At 41.6% G+C, this 16,401-nt stretch overlaps 1 protein-coding gene and 1 long non-coding RNA gene across 3 annotated transcripts in view; one reads left to right on the top strand and one right to left on the bottom strand.

Moving 5' to 3' along the window:
• CRB1 (crumbs 1, cell polarity complex component) overlaps positions 1–16,401 on the bottom strand; it is a 101,221-nt gene that overhangs the window by 62,403 nt on the left and 22,417 nt on the right. Inside the window, exons 2-4 of the mRNA XM_017729584.1 lie at positions 10,635–11,219; positions 4,860–5,055; positions 1,287–1,437 (exon numbers count right to left, since the gene is read on the bottom strand). Of these exons, the coding sequence (XP_017585073.1) occupies positions 1,287–1,437; positions 4,860–5,055; positions 10,635–11,219 (932 nt within the window). The remainder of the gene's footprint in view (positions 1–1,286; positions 1,438–4,859; positions 5,056–10,634; positions 11,220–16,401) is intronic.
• The window catches only part of LOC108445557, a 10,740-nt gene continuing 5,565 nt past the window's right edge, over positions 11,227–16,401 (top strand). Inside the window, exon 1 of one of the 2 annotated variants that reach the window (XR_001860449.1) lies at positions 11,227–14,463. This is a non-coding gene — a long non-coding RNA (uncharacterized LOC108445557). Of the gene's footprint in view, positions 14,943–16,401 lie in introns of both variants that reach the window. The other variant, XR_001860448.1, reaches the window with a different exon arrangement.

The raw sequence follows: 16,401 nt of genomic DNA, 5'->3' as shown, positions 1-16,401 counted from the left end.
TGCCAGGGATGGCGCAGCCACTCCTCTGGGCAACCTGTGCCAGGGCCTCACAGTAAAGAATTTTCTCCTAATATCTGACTTAAACCTGCTCTCAGTTTGAAGCCATTTCCCCTTGTCGTGTCACCACATTCCCTCTCCATATTTCTTATAGGCTCCTTTCAGGTATTGGAAGGCTAGATGATCTTTAAGGTCCCTTACAATCCAAACTATTCTATAATTCTATAATTCTGTGTGCTAGTCTTCCCTTCCAGACCCCAAAATATACACTGTGAATAGTAGCTGCACACGGCTTCAGGCTTTGTCGTGTGCTGAAAGTTTTCCTCAGCTCCTTGAAGGTGTGACTGTTCCCTTGCAGCTCCCTGCCAGGGCTTGGCAGCAGGACATTGCTGCGGCTTACTCTGCATTAGTAAGCTGAGCTGTGCCGTGCCATAAAGGATTTGTTTGGGTCTTTTTCAGGCACTAGCATGGAGATTTGCATGGGTAACAATTGTGGTGTAAATACACTCTCAGGTTGTGGGAAGGCAGGGGAGGGCAGTATAAATCATTTGGTGTTTGTAAAGTGTTTTATCTGGAGGTTGAAGTGCTACAAGGATCCCTGAATTCTGGAAAATGTGAAGGGTTCTGCCTAATTTTTCCTTATCTGTTGCACCAAGACTCGTGTAGTGCAACAACACTGAGGCCTTTAGTCCTCACAGTGCTGTCTGCCCTCCTTCATCCTCAGTAAGATCACAGACATAAACTCCTTAGGGAGACTTCTTGTAGTTTGTGTGCTGGAAGAGTGGTGTAGTCTCTCAGGAGCACGGGGTCTGTGTCCCCCCCTGGGGTGTGGGGCCTCTTTGCAAACAGCTGGATACACAAGCAGTGCTGGTAGAGAACACAGCCTGTGGGTTTCAGTGCCCACTGCCAGACAGAAGTTTTTAGACTGGTTTCAAGGTTGTGTTGATGAAGACTGAAAAAAGGGTCGGCTGCAGCAGTGATGCATGTATCACATGGTTTGAAGGATTAAGTAACTGGGAGATGGCTTCCAACATTGACTTATCTCCTGTCTTGGTACCATAATACTGATGCTTTTTGTTTTGCCCACTTCTGCTGTACAGGAAAATCAATTCTTAGCTGCAAAAGCAAGCAACTTACCCAAAGGGCTCTGCCTTGTGACGAGTGAAGCCCATGTAAACACAAGCCCATAGAGTACTTTTAAGGTTATGGAGATTTAACCTTTTATTGTATTAGGAAAAAAAAAAAAAAGGACACCTCTACTACTACTCAAGGAATATTTATAGGAGAACCTGGAGCGTACCTGGCCAACAGTGGCACGTGTAATTGTCAGCGTGGTCCTCACAAGTGGCGTTGTTGTAGCATGGTTGTGACCAACATAAGGGAGTGAGGGTCTCGCAGTGCAAGCCCATAAATCCAGTGCCGGTGCAGTTGCAGCTGTACCTACAACACAGAATGCAATGTTCACTCAGGCTGGAAGTCAAGAGATCTGGGCTTTGTTCCCAAACATGCACAGGCTTCTTGTGTAGCCTTGGCTAGCAGCTCACAGGGTCGAGGCCAGCTCTAGACCACCACCTGGTGCTTTAGGAGAAACCGCAGAAATTGGGAACCAGCAATGAGCTTTTCCCTGAAGTATGTGGTTTTGTCTGGGGAAAAAGAACTGCTTGTGAATTCAAATTGGTTTTGACAGAGCCCTGAGAATTACTGATCCTTCTTTTTTCTTCTTCTTTTTTTAATTTTTAGGAGAAAAAAAAAGTTTATGTCATTTCCAATGCTTTTTTTAAAAATTTATTTTGTAGGCTTAACATTATTCCGAAAATTAAAAGGGGGGAGGCAGTGTGTTAGTATCCCTTACTTTTGGACTGGTAGAAATTGAATTGCCAGCAAAATAAGAGATTTTCTGTTCCTCAACTAAATGATTTTTTTTTTCCTAAAAACCAGCCTTTTATTGTTAGGTTAGAACAAAAATATCAGTTGTTTGCTTAGTCCCAATAACAACAGTAATACAGCTCCTTTTTGATAGCAATGTCACTACAACAAAAGTAAACAAACAAGTGTATATGTAGAAATGAGCAACATGCAGCTATCAGTAATATCTGGGAGTTAAAAAAAAGTTTGCATTTTTTTTTCAGGAGAGCTGTTATAAAAAGTATCATTCCTGTTCTTTGGTCATCAAGTACAAAGTTAAGATGTACATGTCATATGAAGAGGCTTTTGCAAGACATGTTAACTGTGCAGGCTTGTATGATCTTGGTCTAATAATAACTATAGGAAGCAAAAATTTATTCTTATTTTTTCTTTTACATTAAAATGATAAACCATTATTGTACAATTGCATTCATGGGGCATTTTGCTGAACAAGACATAAGTATACTTATTTGATAATTTCTGTGCTCAATATCTGAGTCTTAGACTTGGTGTAAATATATGGAGAGAAGGTGAAATTGTTGAACATAAAGCAACATCAGAGAACAACTGGCTCCCGCAGTCTAGCGGACCAAAAAGTGTAAACTTTTTACTACACTGTTTAAGTGTGTGCATAAGCAGAAACTTCTGGCAGGCCAGTGTGTTACTGGTGTATGGATTATTCTTAAATCAAAGTCAGAGATGACTTAGACCAGGTGGCATTTGAATTTTGGATATAAAAAGTAATGAGGGAGATGTGAATCAGAAAAATAATTTTCATTCTGAAGTATGTTCTCAAACCAGAAATCTCCTTCTTCTGCTGAGTTTTTAGTACGTTTCTCCCATGCACCTTCAGTTTGGTGCTGTTCAGCTTTGTGGTGAAAGCTTTTTTTCCTGGCTGTGTCCAAGCTACTTTTCCCTTTGGTTCAGAATCCTGGAGCAGTGAGGAATATCCAGAACTCACTGCTTAATGTGCAGCCCTACCTGTGTGTCTTTTTTCTTGGGTATCTTTTAGCATTTGACATTGCTGGCGACCTTCAGGGATTCTGGAAGGTGCCCTGCTTGTGAGCAGGTGACAGCTGAGCAGGCAGATGGCTTTTTATAGTAAGACAATTTTGATCCTCTACCTAGCATATTTTTTTGACTTCTTGTTTGATGTTCTCACAATCTGCAGAAAGCAATACATGTAGATGTTCTTTCCTATGGAATCTCCTATGAACATTAGAGCTCCTGGCAATATTTCCTATAGAAAAAATACATGGAGCATGCAGAGGTATCCTCTGTGCCTAGGCACACTAGGTTTTGTAGTCCAGCTAAGTCTGTAAATTGTTGAGTTTAAATAAGAACATTCACTTATGTGAAAATGTTTCTTTAAGAGATCAGGTCATACTTTGTTGCATTCATGAAACATCGCTGGAAGATCAGTCTGAAATTTGGGAGAGAATTTGGTTTGATGTTTGTGTTTACAGCTTTTTGCACTAAATTCATTGCCTTGTACACATTTCTGTGAGAGCTGGTGGCAGACACCAAAGCCTCAGCTGTACTGTAGATTATTCAGAAAAGGAAAACTCCTGCGTAAAGACCACAATTCTTCATTTATCCCCAAAAATACACATAAGAAAGGAAATTGCTGGGCACCCTTCTGTTTTGAATTGCTTTGTTGTCCATTCCTTTCCATCACATAACAAATACGGAAAGAGCTCCAGTTGTTCTCCAGATACCCTGCAGTATTACAAGCCAATTAAAATTGGTCTTGCATGTACCTCAGCTTTAGAAGCCAGGAGAAAACTGAGCAGGATTAAGTCTGGCCTGAATGAGCATCCCAGTTGTTCACCTCACATGTGTATCCTCAAAAAGCTTCCAGGTTACTACACAGGTCTGTGAGCGAGTCAGGTCCAAGGTGACCCCCTCTCCCTGCTGTCATGCTTTAGCTACACTGGAAAATAATAAATTGCTTTGTCCTGCTCAGAGCTGTTCAGCGCTGCTGAAAAGAAGCTCCACAAGGTGGGTGCCATGTCACCACACTGAACAAAAGCTCATTCCCAGAATATGATCTCTTCCCCCCCTTACTCAAGGCAAGCATGTCTTTTGCTGGCGTGACTTTTGGACTGATTTTTGGGGCACCGAAGTCTTCAGAACTGCTCTATAAAAACTGGAAAATACGCAATAAAGGACAAATCCTATACTGGCAAGAGGAGCACCTGCATGAATACACTTGGGAACTTTCAGACTGAGCTTATATGTGTGTTCAGTTAGGGAAGCTCGTGCTGAGTCAGAAAATCCTGTACTGGTGAGTGAATTTCAGAGCTCTGCTTAGACCTCTGCGTGGGGCCAGTAACTGTAGATGGAGAATCTCACTTTTCCATTGCCTTGTAGTCTCCTTCTTTTTTTATTACTGTTATTATTTTTTTGCCCATGGACTGCAGGTTGTTTTGAAAAAGTAGCTGTTGTACTGTATACCTGTAAAATTTCTGACATATTTCCTAATGATATGTATTACTATGGTTACTGTTACTACAGTTTTTCTTTGCCTCTCTCTTCTAATCCTTCTGTCTGTCAGTGTGGGCAGCTGATGTTAGAAAATTCAGTTTTATACAATCTCACATCTTTCTTGGAAACTAAAGTTTGGTAAGCATTAGAAACAGAATTCATATCTGAATGACAGTACTAACAGCCAGCAAAACAGCGTGTTGTAAATATTTAAAGTACAAATGTGAAAAATATATTTATTGGTCAGTCTTTGCCATAAATGTAGTGTTGTCTTACTGGCTCTGACACCCGACTGGTATTTTCTAATCCTTTTCAGATCGAAACTGAAATTAGCACAGGACCAAGAGGTGAAATGTAGAATTTGGAAGGAAATGAGCTAGCCGGCAGGGCAGGCTCCCGTAGCGTTGCCGTCGGCAGAGGCAGGCACCAGGAGCACCAGGCTCAGCCCTGCCCAGGGCTGGCAGACCTACCCGTTGGCACCGTCCGTGCAGTGTCCCCCGTGGAGGCAGGGCTGGCTGGAGCACTCGTCGATGTCGGTGTCACAGAGGTCCCCGAGGAAACCCTGCGTGCAGGAGCAGGAGAAACTCCCCAGGGAATCGTGGCAGGTCCCCCCATTCAGGCATGGCTGGGACAAGCACTCATCGATTTCCAGTTCACAGTTTGTACCTTCAAAAGCAGAGAAAATAAACCCCAGGCTTAGGAGACAGCTTTGGAAATCTCGGCAAGGATTGCCTGAAGTACAATTGTCACATAATCCTTTTTCTTTACACAATTGCCTGGTTTTTAAAGGCATTTCCTCCTCAATGTGCTTTGCAAAACTAGTTTTTTCAAGGCTGGGCAGAATTTACAAAAGAACAAGCCAGCTGTTTTCACAAGAATTGGTTAAATAACTTTTTCTGTTAGCTTGAACACGGAGGCAGGGTGAACTGATTTTCAGTTTATTCAAACGATGCTACTATCCTATTTACATAGTACAGAAGTGACCAGTAGTTCATTGATCTTGTAAGAGTCCATTTAAATTTGGACTTTAAATGGACAATTCACAATTGATTGAATTCATTGGGAAGTGTCTTGTTTAGCAGTGGATTATTGGTTAATTTTTTTAAGGCTCATCCATGTTCAAATAAATGGGTCTGTGGTGCCATGTTTGCAACTGGTTGGAATCTTGGAGTTGCTCTTCAGAGATAATTGATGGAAATAAATGACTTCTAATATGAGTTTACAGCTATTTATGATGGTTGGCAGGTTAAATATACACTCCTTTTTCTTACCTCTAGCACAGTCCAGAAGACACTAAGAAAATTGAATAATTAATGCCTTGCAGCTTTGATTATTTCAGGCTTTTGTATGCTTATGCACTTAATTAGTGTTTTGAGCAATAGAGTAATATTTTCAAATAATTTTCAACTGCCAAATCAATTTGTTTTAGCAGCTACAGTATCAGCCACAAAACAGATGCAAAGTGGCAAATTATAATGAAGAAGCTGCTTTGAAGTGGATTTCCCTATTTTTTTATTTGGCTTATCAAAGTAGCAGCAGTATTGAAAAGTTTTCAGGGGACTTTCCTACTTGAAAGAAAAACTGCAGCCCTGAGAATGGGGTTTTTTTTGTTGTTGTTTTTTCTTTGTAAAGGTGAAGTTTTCAGTACAAGATGATGGGGTAGACTTTCAAAAGAAGGAATGTTTGATGGTGAGTATTACCCTTGCAATTTATGTACAAGTTCACCTCTAATTCTCTCTTTATGCTTTTTACCAGCTCTGCACTGCTGTAAAATTTGTACGTTGTAACTCTGAGCATCTTTCTTAAAACACATAGATTGATAACATTTAGCACTGTTACTTCATGACTAATTTATTTTGATGCTTGTGAGCATCTTCATTTTAAAAAAATAAATCTGTACTATGGATGGGTACCAGGAAATACCTTAAAATGCCAAACCGAAATTTGCAGATGTTGACTCATAAGCATTTTTCATTGTATTTAAACATTAAAGTGCAAGTTCCTATTTTCAGCAGTTGAGAAATAGTTCCTTGAGCCCACATAGTGGATGGGGAAGCTGCCAGTGGCGTGCCTCCAGTTCAAGGTTCAGTGCTCAGCTAACCACTACTTCCAGCGGGAGCCTGCCGCGAGAGCCCGGCACAGGAACGCTCTCTGACGGCTTTATGGTAATGTACATTACAGCCAGATATAGTAAGCAGTCCCTCTGTGGTCATTGCCCTGTGAATTCACTGTAATTATAAACAATGTGTTTGCAGAAGTGTGTCTAGTGACCGTAAATCTGCCAGAGCTTGTTAACAGCTTACTGCGAACACTAAAAATCATGTGACAAAACAAGCCCTGTTCAACTGATCCTCAGCTCAGCCAAATTTAAAACTACAGGCCTGAGAACAGCCTGACAATTAACATGAGAACATAGCGTTGTTGTTTTGGTTCATGTCTTTAATCTATCAAGCCCAGTAACCTGCCTTCGGCAATGTTGCCTCAGAAGAAAACTTCTCCCTGTATAATGCATCCAGCCAATGCGATCTGCCATGCAGACGGGGGGAATCCCTTCCTAGCCTCTGCTGAGTCTGCTGTCAGGCTTTCTTAGATGTGTAGGAGAGAGATGAAAAGATTAGATCTGCATTTTCACCTCAGTCTAACGTTCTGTCGTAAATATGCTGTATGCCAAATATCATATGCCAGGCGGGAAGGAGAGCGCCAGGGAGCCCCACCACAGATATTGCACAGGGCTGCACCACCACGAGCTGAGGCTCCCCGGGGTATCCTGGAGCAGGCTGCGCGTCCCAGCACGTACCAAACCACACAAATGGTTCGAATTGAAAAGCTGGGAGGGTAGGGGGAAGTCACATTTGTAACTTGTGCAGTTTCTCTGAAGAACCAGGGTCATTTCTTATACTGCATGCTTCTCCAGTGAGTCCTACAGTTCACTTCTTTCTACAGCCCCAGTCAATAAAAAGTAAATGCAAGTGAGGATGAAGGACACACAGTCAATGTTTTCAAACTCGCGTATCTACAGAGAGAGTATAAAATCACTTTCTGGTCAAAGATACTTGGGATTTGCTGGCTCAGTGTACTTCCGTGAGGACCTGCACATTTTTAGTATGGCTGGAAACTAATAACAAGGTCACCTTTTCTGCTCTCCTGCACTAAAGTGCTGTACCCGGGCCCAGCAGGTACAGAGGGCTGTCACCAAATTCCTCATTCTGCATATAGTAATCTTGTGTGCCATTATTAGGACGGAGAGTATCATGTGGCTATTTTATAGGCACCAGGTTTGAAGGGACAGGAAGAGTTACATCAAAAATTAGACAGAGGGAGAAGTTGTGTTTCTTTGATCGAGGCTTGTCCCTTTTGAGCTTGGGAATCTCAGCAGAGCTGAATACCTGGCCTGGCTAGGACACAAGATGGGGAGTACTGATTTGGAACTGGAAAGGTGAGGAAGGGAATGGGGTTTGCACTGCTGGCAATTGCTGTTGGATAGATCATGTTGTTTGCTATTACATCCACAATGACATGGACATGAGCTTGCTGGGAAGTGAGACCTCTACCTGAGGTATTTCATCCCATGGTAGAGCTGCTGTGCCTCTGCTTGCCCTTTAGTGCCTGAGATTTATTTATGATGCATCTACCCTTAATGCTTGCATGGCACATACATATTGATGAGAATACTGAATGAAAACTTGGAGATCTATCAGGAGCAATTTCCTTATGTTCTACAGACATCATCCCAGCGATAGTTACCTCATAGTAACAGGTAATGCACAAAGAACAAATCCAGCTCATTGCACCTATTTTGTCTGCCACTGAAACTCTTTCTCTTGCTGTCTTAGACCGAGGCTGGGTTTTGGAACTGCTGTGCACTCCTGAGAGTTCACCCTGGAATGTTCACTGGCAATGGAGTACTGGCTTCAGCAAGGTAATTAAAGCACGTAGCTGTGGGTAATAACAGGCTCTTACACCATGCTCTGTTGGGGTGAATTAAAAGCAAGTGCAATTAGCCCAATGGAGGAAAAAATGCAATTGATTAGGGTAGCCAGCAAAACTTCAACAAACCAATTGAACTTCATTATTTAACAGCTGTGTGACACATGTCTTGTAAATAATTTCACACATGCAGAATTATCATAGAAATTGCAGATTTCATGCTAAATTTTCCAGTCTCTGGCTCTTGGTATGTTCTAAGCTCTTCCATTTGTATAAGAATTATGTGTGACATTTCTCAGCTATTTTAAGAAGTGCTGCAGCATACCAGTCACACAAAATAGCAGTAATAGTCCATGAAACAAGTGCAACAGCAGCCAGTAACTCATGCATTTGGTTAGCATTGCAGCTGTAGATTTACTATACCTTCTTTACCTGCATATCAAGAGACATAACCCTTTTTTACATCTTAGGGAAATGAGATGAGGCTGGATGACTTCCCACAGTAATTCATGGTGTCAGGCCGGGATAATAATGGTTGGCAAGGTCCCCTGACGGGGTAAATGAGGGGTTTTATTACCACTGGGGGCACCTCGAGGCTTTCATCCAGTAATCCCTCTGGCTTGTGCATTTAGCAAAACTCCCAGCAAGGTGCAAAAATACAACAAAAAAGAATGCTTCTGATAAATCATTTTGTTAAGTAGCCTTTTAAAGCTGATGTTTTACTGCTGGAGGAATGGTCTGATACTCCTCTATACAATTCCTATGATTAGTCTCTGCTGCTGGAAGTGGTGTTGGAGCTGTATGTCAAAACACTGCAGCCTCTTCTGGTGTGTATTTTAGACCTCTTCTCCTTCCTTGGTCCTCTCCTCATTTCTTAACTCTGCTTGTGCGAAGTGTGGAGCTTTGGTGATTTTTTGGTGAGAGAAAGAGCACCAGCGTGGGCAACAGCAGAATTTCATGACGAAAATGGAGCAACTCCAGCAGAGTGAGTTTCCATCAGCAGTTTGTGTTGACCTAAATTTTCATTTCTTTTTGTTTGGGCTTTACTATTTCATTGAGTTTTCTCTCCCTTTGTCTCTAAGGTGGATATTCTGCCTCTTTCAAACCAAGTTTCTGGGCTGTGGATCTAGGCCTGGACCCCACTAACAGCGCCAGTTAAACAAATACAGTTTCCTGAATACAACAGGAGGTCTGGGCTGAGTCTGATCATTGCAGAGTAACCATGCTGCTTGTTAATAGGTTTTTCCTTCCTCCTGCTCTTTGGCTTTCCCCCAGTTGTGTAGTTTTCTCCTCAGCTGGCCTGGGCTCCGACACCCGCTGGCAGCAGCAGGGTGGCAGGAAGGTAACAAGCTTCCTTCAAATAACATTCTCCATGCTCATAAGGGATATTAACCGAGGGCTGCCTTCCAACGAGTGCTGTGTTAGACACAGGAAAACTGCTTTTTACCTCTGACTTCCCCTCCCGCATGGGGATTTGGGGACGGAGCTGTAAACCACATCTCTTATTTCTTATTCATTTGACTCACTTGAAGCAATAGCTGTTTTTTCTCCCCTTTTTGCCGTATGACTATTTCTTTTCCTCTGCTTACCTGACTGGCAATCTGTCACTAAAATGCCTCCCCTTTTCTCCTTTTAATGATTCAGTGTGCTACCTCTCACAGTCCTACCCCTGAATACAGCTTTGAAATTTGAAGGGAGCTGTCTTCCAACAAGAATTATGTGCTTTCCAGTAGAGGAACTAGGGAAGAAAAATCACACCTGTACTTTAAAAATGGAGCTACATAAAATGGGAGTATCAAAAAATGGGCAGTTTGGGAACATAACACTTTTCTTTCTATGTAACTTGCATGCTGTTCTAGTTGCAAATGAGTCCTTTGTTTCTGGGAAGGACAGAGGAGAGAAATTTAATGTGAAATGTCTAGGTTTAAGGGTAGAATTTGTCTACTTGGATCTAATTTTTAAATCTGTCAAACATAGGTTTTGATCTTCAGAAAGAAACTAGACATAGCACTCCAAAGAGAGCATTTTGAGAATGTTTCTTCTAAAAGGAAAGCCCTGTGACATAGCTTGGTGTTCACAAAACTGCCGTGTAGATTTTGGTAAATGTGAGATTTCTTTAATCCTTCTCTTTCTGATATCAGTAGTTCACAGTGATGTGGTCATCCATAATGTACCAACAGCCACCAGTGCCGAAGCTGAAGGCAAGGTGGTAATACAGATATGGCTAAATACATGTGTGGGTGAGAGAGCTGAAGTTGGAAGGTGAGTTGTGATGGTTCTACACAACGCAAAGGATAGGTTGCTTTAATAGTGCTTACCTGTGTAGGCCAGGGGACAGAGGCAGTCATAGTGCCCTATCTGGTTGAGACACGTTGCCCCGTTCAGGCACGGATCTGAGGCGCATTCATTCACTTCCAGGTCGCAGTGCTTGCCCTGGTAGCCTGGGACGCAGAAGCAGGAATACTCGTCCACGCCGTCCCTGCAGAGCGCTCCGTTGCGGCACGGCTCGGAGGTGCACTCATCCAGATCCATCTCGCAGAGCGTCCCGGTGTACCCCGCCCTGCAGAGGCAGCTGGGCCCGGCCAGGCCGCTTTGGCAGGTGCCCCCGTGCTCGCATGGGTTTGTGTCACAGGCACTGTCAGCTCTATCACAGGTAGGTCCATCATACCCAGCAGGGCACTCGCAGGTAAAGCTGAGGTTTCCAGCAGAGCCTAGGCAGGTAGCGTTTTGGAGACAAGGGTTCGAGGAGCAGGGGTTGGAGGTTTTATTGCAGAGTTCCTCCACACTGTCCACTGATGCATCTGCACAAAGGCAAGGGTCATCTTTATGGCCAGCAACACATGTCGAGTTCTTTTGGCAAGAGTTTGACAGGCACCTGGAATCATTCCTCATGCAAAGTGATTCTAGGAAAGAAACACAAAAAATCCTGAGGATTCCACAGCACTGGGAGTAACCAACAGTGAAAGAAGTGTAGTTCTTAACACAAGTGTGCTTCAAAACCAACAGCTCCAGTTGCTGGCTATTGAGAAGAAAACAGAACTGGTAACTGTGTGATGCATTAGTGGACTCGTGAAGGTAAAATGAAAACAATTATGAAAACTTGAGTAGGTTGTAATTTCCTGTTCTCGCCTCTTCCAACAGCCGTGGTCTGGAGTGTCAGGATTGCTTAACACTATATTAAGAGTATAGTTGAGACAATATTGGTGGTTGTCAACTGATATCCAACAATATGGAACACATTTAGGTAGATTTTTATATTTTTGTTTCTTTTTTTTGTTACTAGAGAAAGAAGTTGAACCACTTTTTTCAGTTCAGTACTACTTCTGTGCTGGTACCATTCTTTTGTGGTGGGTGTTTTTTTGCATTAGGTTTCACAAAGCTGTATTACTCAGATGTAGTTATAGCTCAAGTAAACAGTTCAAACCACCAGGCACCTTGATTTTGATTTGCTGATTATAAATAGTAATTTGAGAGCTGTACAGCATCTCCACTACAAAGAATCTCCCAAACACTTGAGATGCAAAACAGCCTTGTGAGAGCCTTCCAGCCTCCAAGGCTGGAAGGACACGGTGGACATGGTGTAAAGATGTTCCTTACTTCCTTACCCTCTGGAAACTGAGCTCCTCTCAGTAATTAAAGGCCACTTGGAGTTGCCTTGCTGCTGTAAAGAATGAAAATAGCAAGAGCTACTTCTCAATTCCCAGTCAAGGAGGGTGAGTTACCAGCATTGTTCAGAATCCACATCTGGGATACACTGAAGCAGCTGTAGCTGGGCCAAGACTCTATGAAATTAAGCTGAATGTTCCTTTAGGAGAGAAGGCAATCCATAAGGGAAAGACTCATGAGCTGGAGCACAAAAGTTGCATTAAATGATCTATATGGGAGTCCTGTAAATAAATATTTTTTTTAAATTTATTTTATACTTTTAATTCTGAGTTTTGTTTGGATGTATGAAGGGTATGTGTCTTGTACAACAGCAAAAGAGTGTATGTTTGTGCAAACAGGATGTTGTGGATGAGCTGAACTTCTCAGATGAGTTCAGACCCATCTACCAGCAGTCTCTAATTTCTTCCCAGTTCTTGAACTGACATTCAGGAGAGCAGACACAGTAGAGATGGAGAGGGGGCACTGAAAGAGAAATGGTGAGCAGAGATGGAGACTCTAATAACTGGAGATAGACCAATGCTGATAAAGGCCTGGGACAGATCCCTTGAAAAGTGAGAGGCTAGGGTTGGTCACCTGAGGATAGCAACCAACCAGCCAAACATGGGGGTCTGTCAGAGAATATAAACTCATACATTTTAATCTGTTTTTTTCCTAGGAGGAGGAAGCGGAGGAAGAAAGTATCAGAAAGCTTAACTAGTTTAGGAAAGACTGCTTGTGTAGATTTGGCACTAATATAATAAATGGAAAGGCTGAAAAATTATCTGTGCATGACTGCTGTGCTTTCTGACTCGAGGTGTACACAGGAGCAGCAGTGCCTCTAAAAATTAAAAGCACCAATCTAAATGAACTTGATGTTCCTTAATAGGTACTATTACTGAGCCAAATAACTAATTAGTACTTGTTTGAACAAGGGGAATAGAGATTTATGTAGTAACATTGATAGCAACAGTGGCACCATGATTAAAAACCAACAGTGGTCTTAAGGATTACATAGAAAGCAAGCTAAACATTGATTAGCAAGAGGAGAACTGGAGTGTTCTTTGAAGGAAAACAGGACAAAAATAGTACTTCTGGATTAGTCTGCCTTTAAAATGACCATCCCCAAACCTGATAATTATCAGTTTTGGGAGCAGCTGTTTCATCTTAATGTGGTGTTGGTTGCTCTTGCTCCAGCTCAGAGCTCTCACTGAATGCAGAAATTCAAGACATTGGTCATGTGTACTGACCTGCACTACTGTCAGCAGTAATTCAGACCCTTCTCCTCAGCACACCCTCACTTATGTTCTGATGTCCTGGTTGACGTAATTTCATGGTTTACCCATGCATTTAGGTTTTTTCTTTAGCCTGGATAATACAGAGTTTTCTGCAATCTATTAATTACACTTAAAATGAGCAAAACTGTGTTCCTTAGCAAATTCTGCATCCCGCATTTTCCTTGCAAAATTTTAGAGAGCTTTCCTTTCAGTCTGTGTACCTACTTAAAGTTCAGTAAAGTGCGTGTTTGGGGAAACATTGCAAATTTGAAGAAACTAATTATGATCAAGTTATAATGTTGTCTAACTGTTGTACTGTGTAAGCTACAAGAGGTGAGGTCAGTCATTCAAGTGCTTTCTTACACAGGACCATGGTGACATGAGAAGCTATGTAGTTAATTATTACTGCTTTTCCAGAGATAATTTGCATGCAACAGGCTCAGTTTGTTATAATGACTGTGAGAGGACATGAAGCTTTTGCCAGTCTGCAGTTTTGATAGCAACAGAGAAGCTGTGAGCACTGGTTAAAAACCTTCATAGCTCTCCGAGGCAGTAAGAGTGGATGGAAAATGAGGGAAGGGAAAAGACAGCCTTGAAAGTACAGTCTGTATGCAGTGAAGGCAACCAGTTTGTCTCCAGGGTGACATCACTATGGGAAAAACACAAAACAGAAAACTTTTCCTGGATTTTTTTTAAAGCACTATTTTAATTTCAACTCTTGTAGCTTTTATAAAACTAATTTCTTATGCAGAAATTGCCAACAGACAATTCAATAAATCCAATACTTCCTAGAGGATACTTTTGTCTGATTTGTACAACAAGTTCATAGTGAAAGAGTAACATTTTTTGAGTTCTATCTTAATTCTAATGCACTGTGCCATGTTTTTTTATGATTTGTACAGTTTTTGAGGAACACAGGAGTTCTGAAGGTCTTAGCAGAGATGCAGCCATGCTGAGTTTTAGCTTACTTGTGGTTTAACAGCTGGGACCAAGAACTTTTGTTAGGAGTACTCTGTAGCAGTTTGTCTCAGAAGCAAAGCTGCATCTCAAAAAAGTAACCACCAAAAGGTATGCAGTTATCACGCCATGCTTATCAAATGGTATGCAGTTCACCAGGACGTTTCCATGACTTTTGTTTTTTTTAAGGATCATGTTCCTAAATGATGTGTTTCAGCTAATCCTTGGATTCTGGACTGCTAGCTCAAACACCATTTCCCACCTATTTCAGGTAAGTTATTTTTACTGCCTCCTTTGTTGCCCTATGGAAACTGAGTTTCCCTGCCGCTCTGGAGTGATGCGGAAGGATGGAGTTGGGAACCTCCTGAGCTGAGAGCTGCGTGGAAAGAGGATGAAGAGTATGACAGGCGGAAGCTCCTGCATGCCCTGTGGTGCAATGTGAGGATGCAAAAGTCTGTCTCAGTTTAGGCAGATGCCTAAAGGATATTCTCTTCCTCATTCACAGAAGGACCTGCAAAGGGACAGAAATGTTTCAGTGGAGCTTGATTTTTGGCCAGGTTGTGGAAGGATAACCAGGAAAAGCCTCATGCTCTACCTCAGATGTGCAGAGGAGTCGTTTTTCATTCCTAAGCAATTAAGGTCACTTCAGCAGTGACTTGTTCTGACAGAGTCTTAAAACTTGTATGTAATGTTAGGAAAACTGGAAACAAAATGCTGATCACTTTGGATTTACACTGACTGACACTTGAGGTAATTATCAGTCTCTTTATAAACAGTGGTACATTAATCTAATTACGAGAGGATTTAGTGCCAAGCGTTTTGCCCCATGGTTAAATCCTTGAGATGCAGATGAGATGGTTGGCAGTGAAATTCTTTGCAGTAAAGCTTGCCATCTACTGGCACATCATCCATATTACCAGAAACATGGCAATACCTGCAGCTTTTACAGGAACTGGCGCAAATGACTTAATGTAAGAAATGCCAAGAAAAAGACAGTTTTAGCTTTGTTTTTTTGCTCTTGGATGAGATTATTTAAATTCATTGAAGTGATCTTGTTAGTGTAGGAATAACTGAGCTTATACTGCTAATCAACACTAAAAACACGATTTTGTCTGGTAAATGCTTCTGAAAGATCGGAAACCACTGTAGTGATACAAAACAATTTTTACGATGCTAGAAGTGCATGGCAATGAGGATAGAAGGTCAAAATTAAATTAGTGGAAAAGTTATCACAAACAGGGCAGGAATTTTGAAATTGCCAAAGCATTTTGGCCCAGATAATGTGATTGTTAAACTCTTGTTCCTCAGTCAAGCAGGTAATTTTGGAAAGCTCATGTGCATATCTTTCCTGACAATTTTGAGAGGTTTTTTTTTTCTAGATCCCATTTGAATCACGGGTTTACTGAATTCATGTCAATTTTTCAAAATATTCTTCTAAGTTAAGTTGATGAGATCAAAAGCAAAGTGAATTGATGATCCCCGACTCAGAGAATCTGATTAGCAATCTCAGCTACTCAAAGTCCCCAGATAAATACTTAGCAAATTGTTTGGGGTTCTTTGTGTCAGAAATATTTTTCAGAAAAGTCTTGTTCTTTCAGGACACGACTGTTCCTACAAGTTGGTGAAATAACATAATCAGCAGCAGCATTTAAAATTAAATTTCAATCACTTCTAATCACGCTGTTATGAACTACAGTTCGCTTGGCTGTAGCCATGCCTGCACTTTGCTAATCATCTCATTGTGCCTGGAGGCTGCTTGTAATTTGCAGTGCTGTTCTTCACATGTGCCTTCTGCCCCTGAAGGAGGACTCTGAGCTTCACAGAAGCTCTCAACACTAACAGCTTTGGAATCTTTTACATGTGCTGCAAGATTTTCTGACCTTCTTAACAGAGCTAGTCTATTTTCTAGGGGGGAAGAAAATCTGTGATAAGATAGAGAACTTCTTGATGTCCATATAGTCATCCTCACCAATAATTTTACTGTGCTTTGAGGACTTTTTTTCTTTCCTTTTTTTTTTTTTTTTTAACAGTTATTACTTTACACATTTGAATTAGAACTAGAAAGCTACACCAGCCAATGCAGATAAAGCAGTTCACAACAAAACCTGACTTTTTACTTAGTTGTACATTTTGGGAAAAAAAAATAGATAGCAGAAAACCCCTGGTCTTTGAGTTGAGAAATTAGATTTTAAAAATACTCTTAGGGAAA

The sequence above is a fragment of the Corvus brachyrhynchos genome, unplaced genomic scaffold, assembly GCF_000691975.1.
Source record: "Corvus brachyrhynchos isolate BGI_N302 unplaced genomic scaffold, ASM69197v1 scaffold101, whole genome shotgun sequence".
Taxonomy (NCBI): Eukaryota; Metazoa; Chordata; class Aves; order Passeriformes; family Corvidae; genus Corvus; species Corvus brachyrhynchos.
The sequence above is the reverse complement of the archived record's forward strand: the minus strand, read 5'-3'. Positions and strand labels throughout refer to the sequence as shown.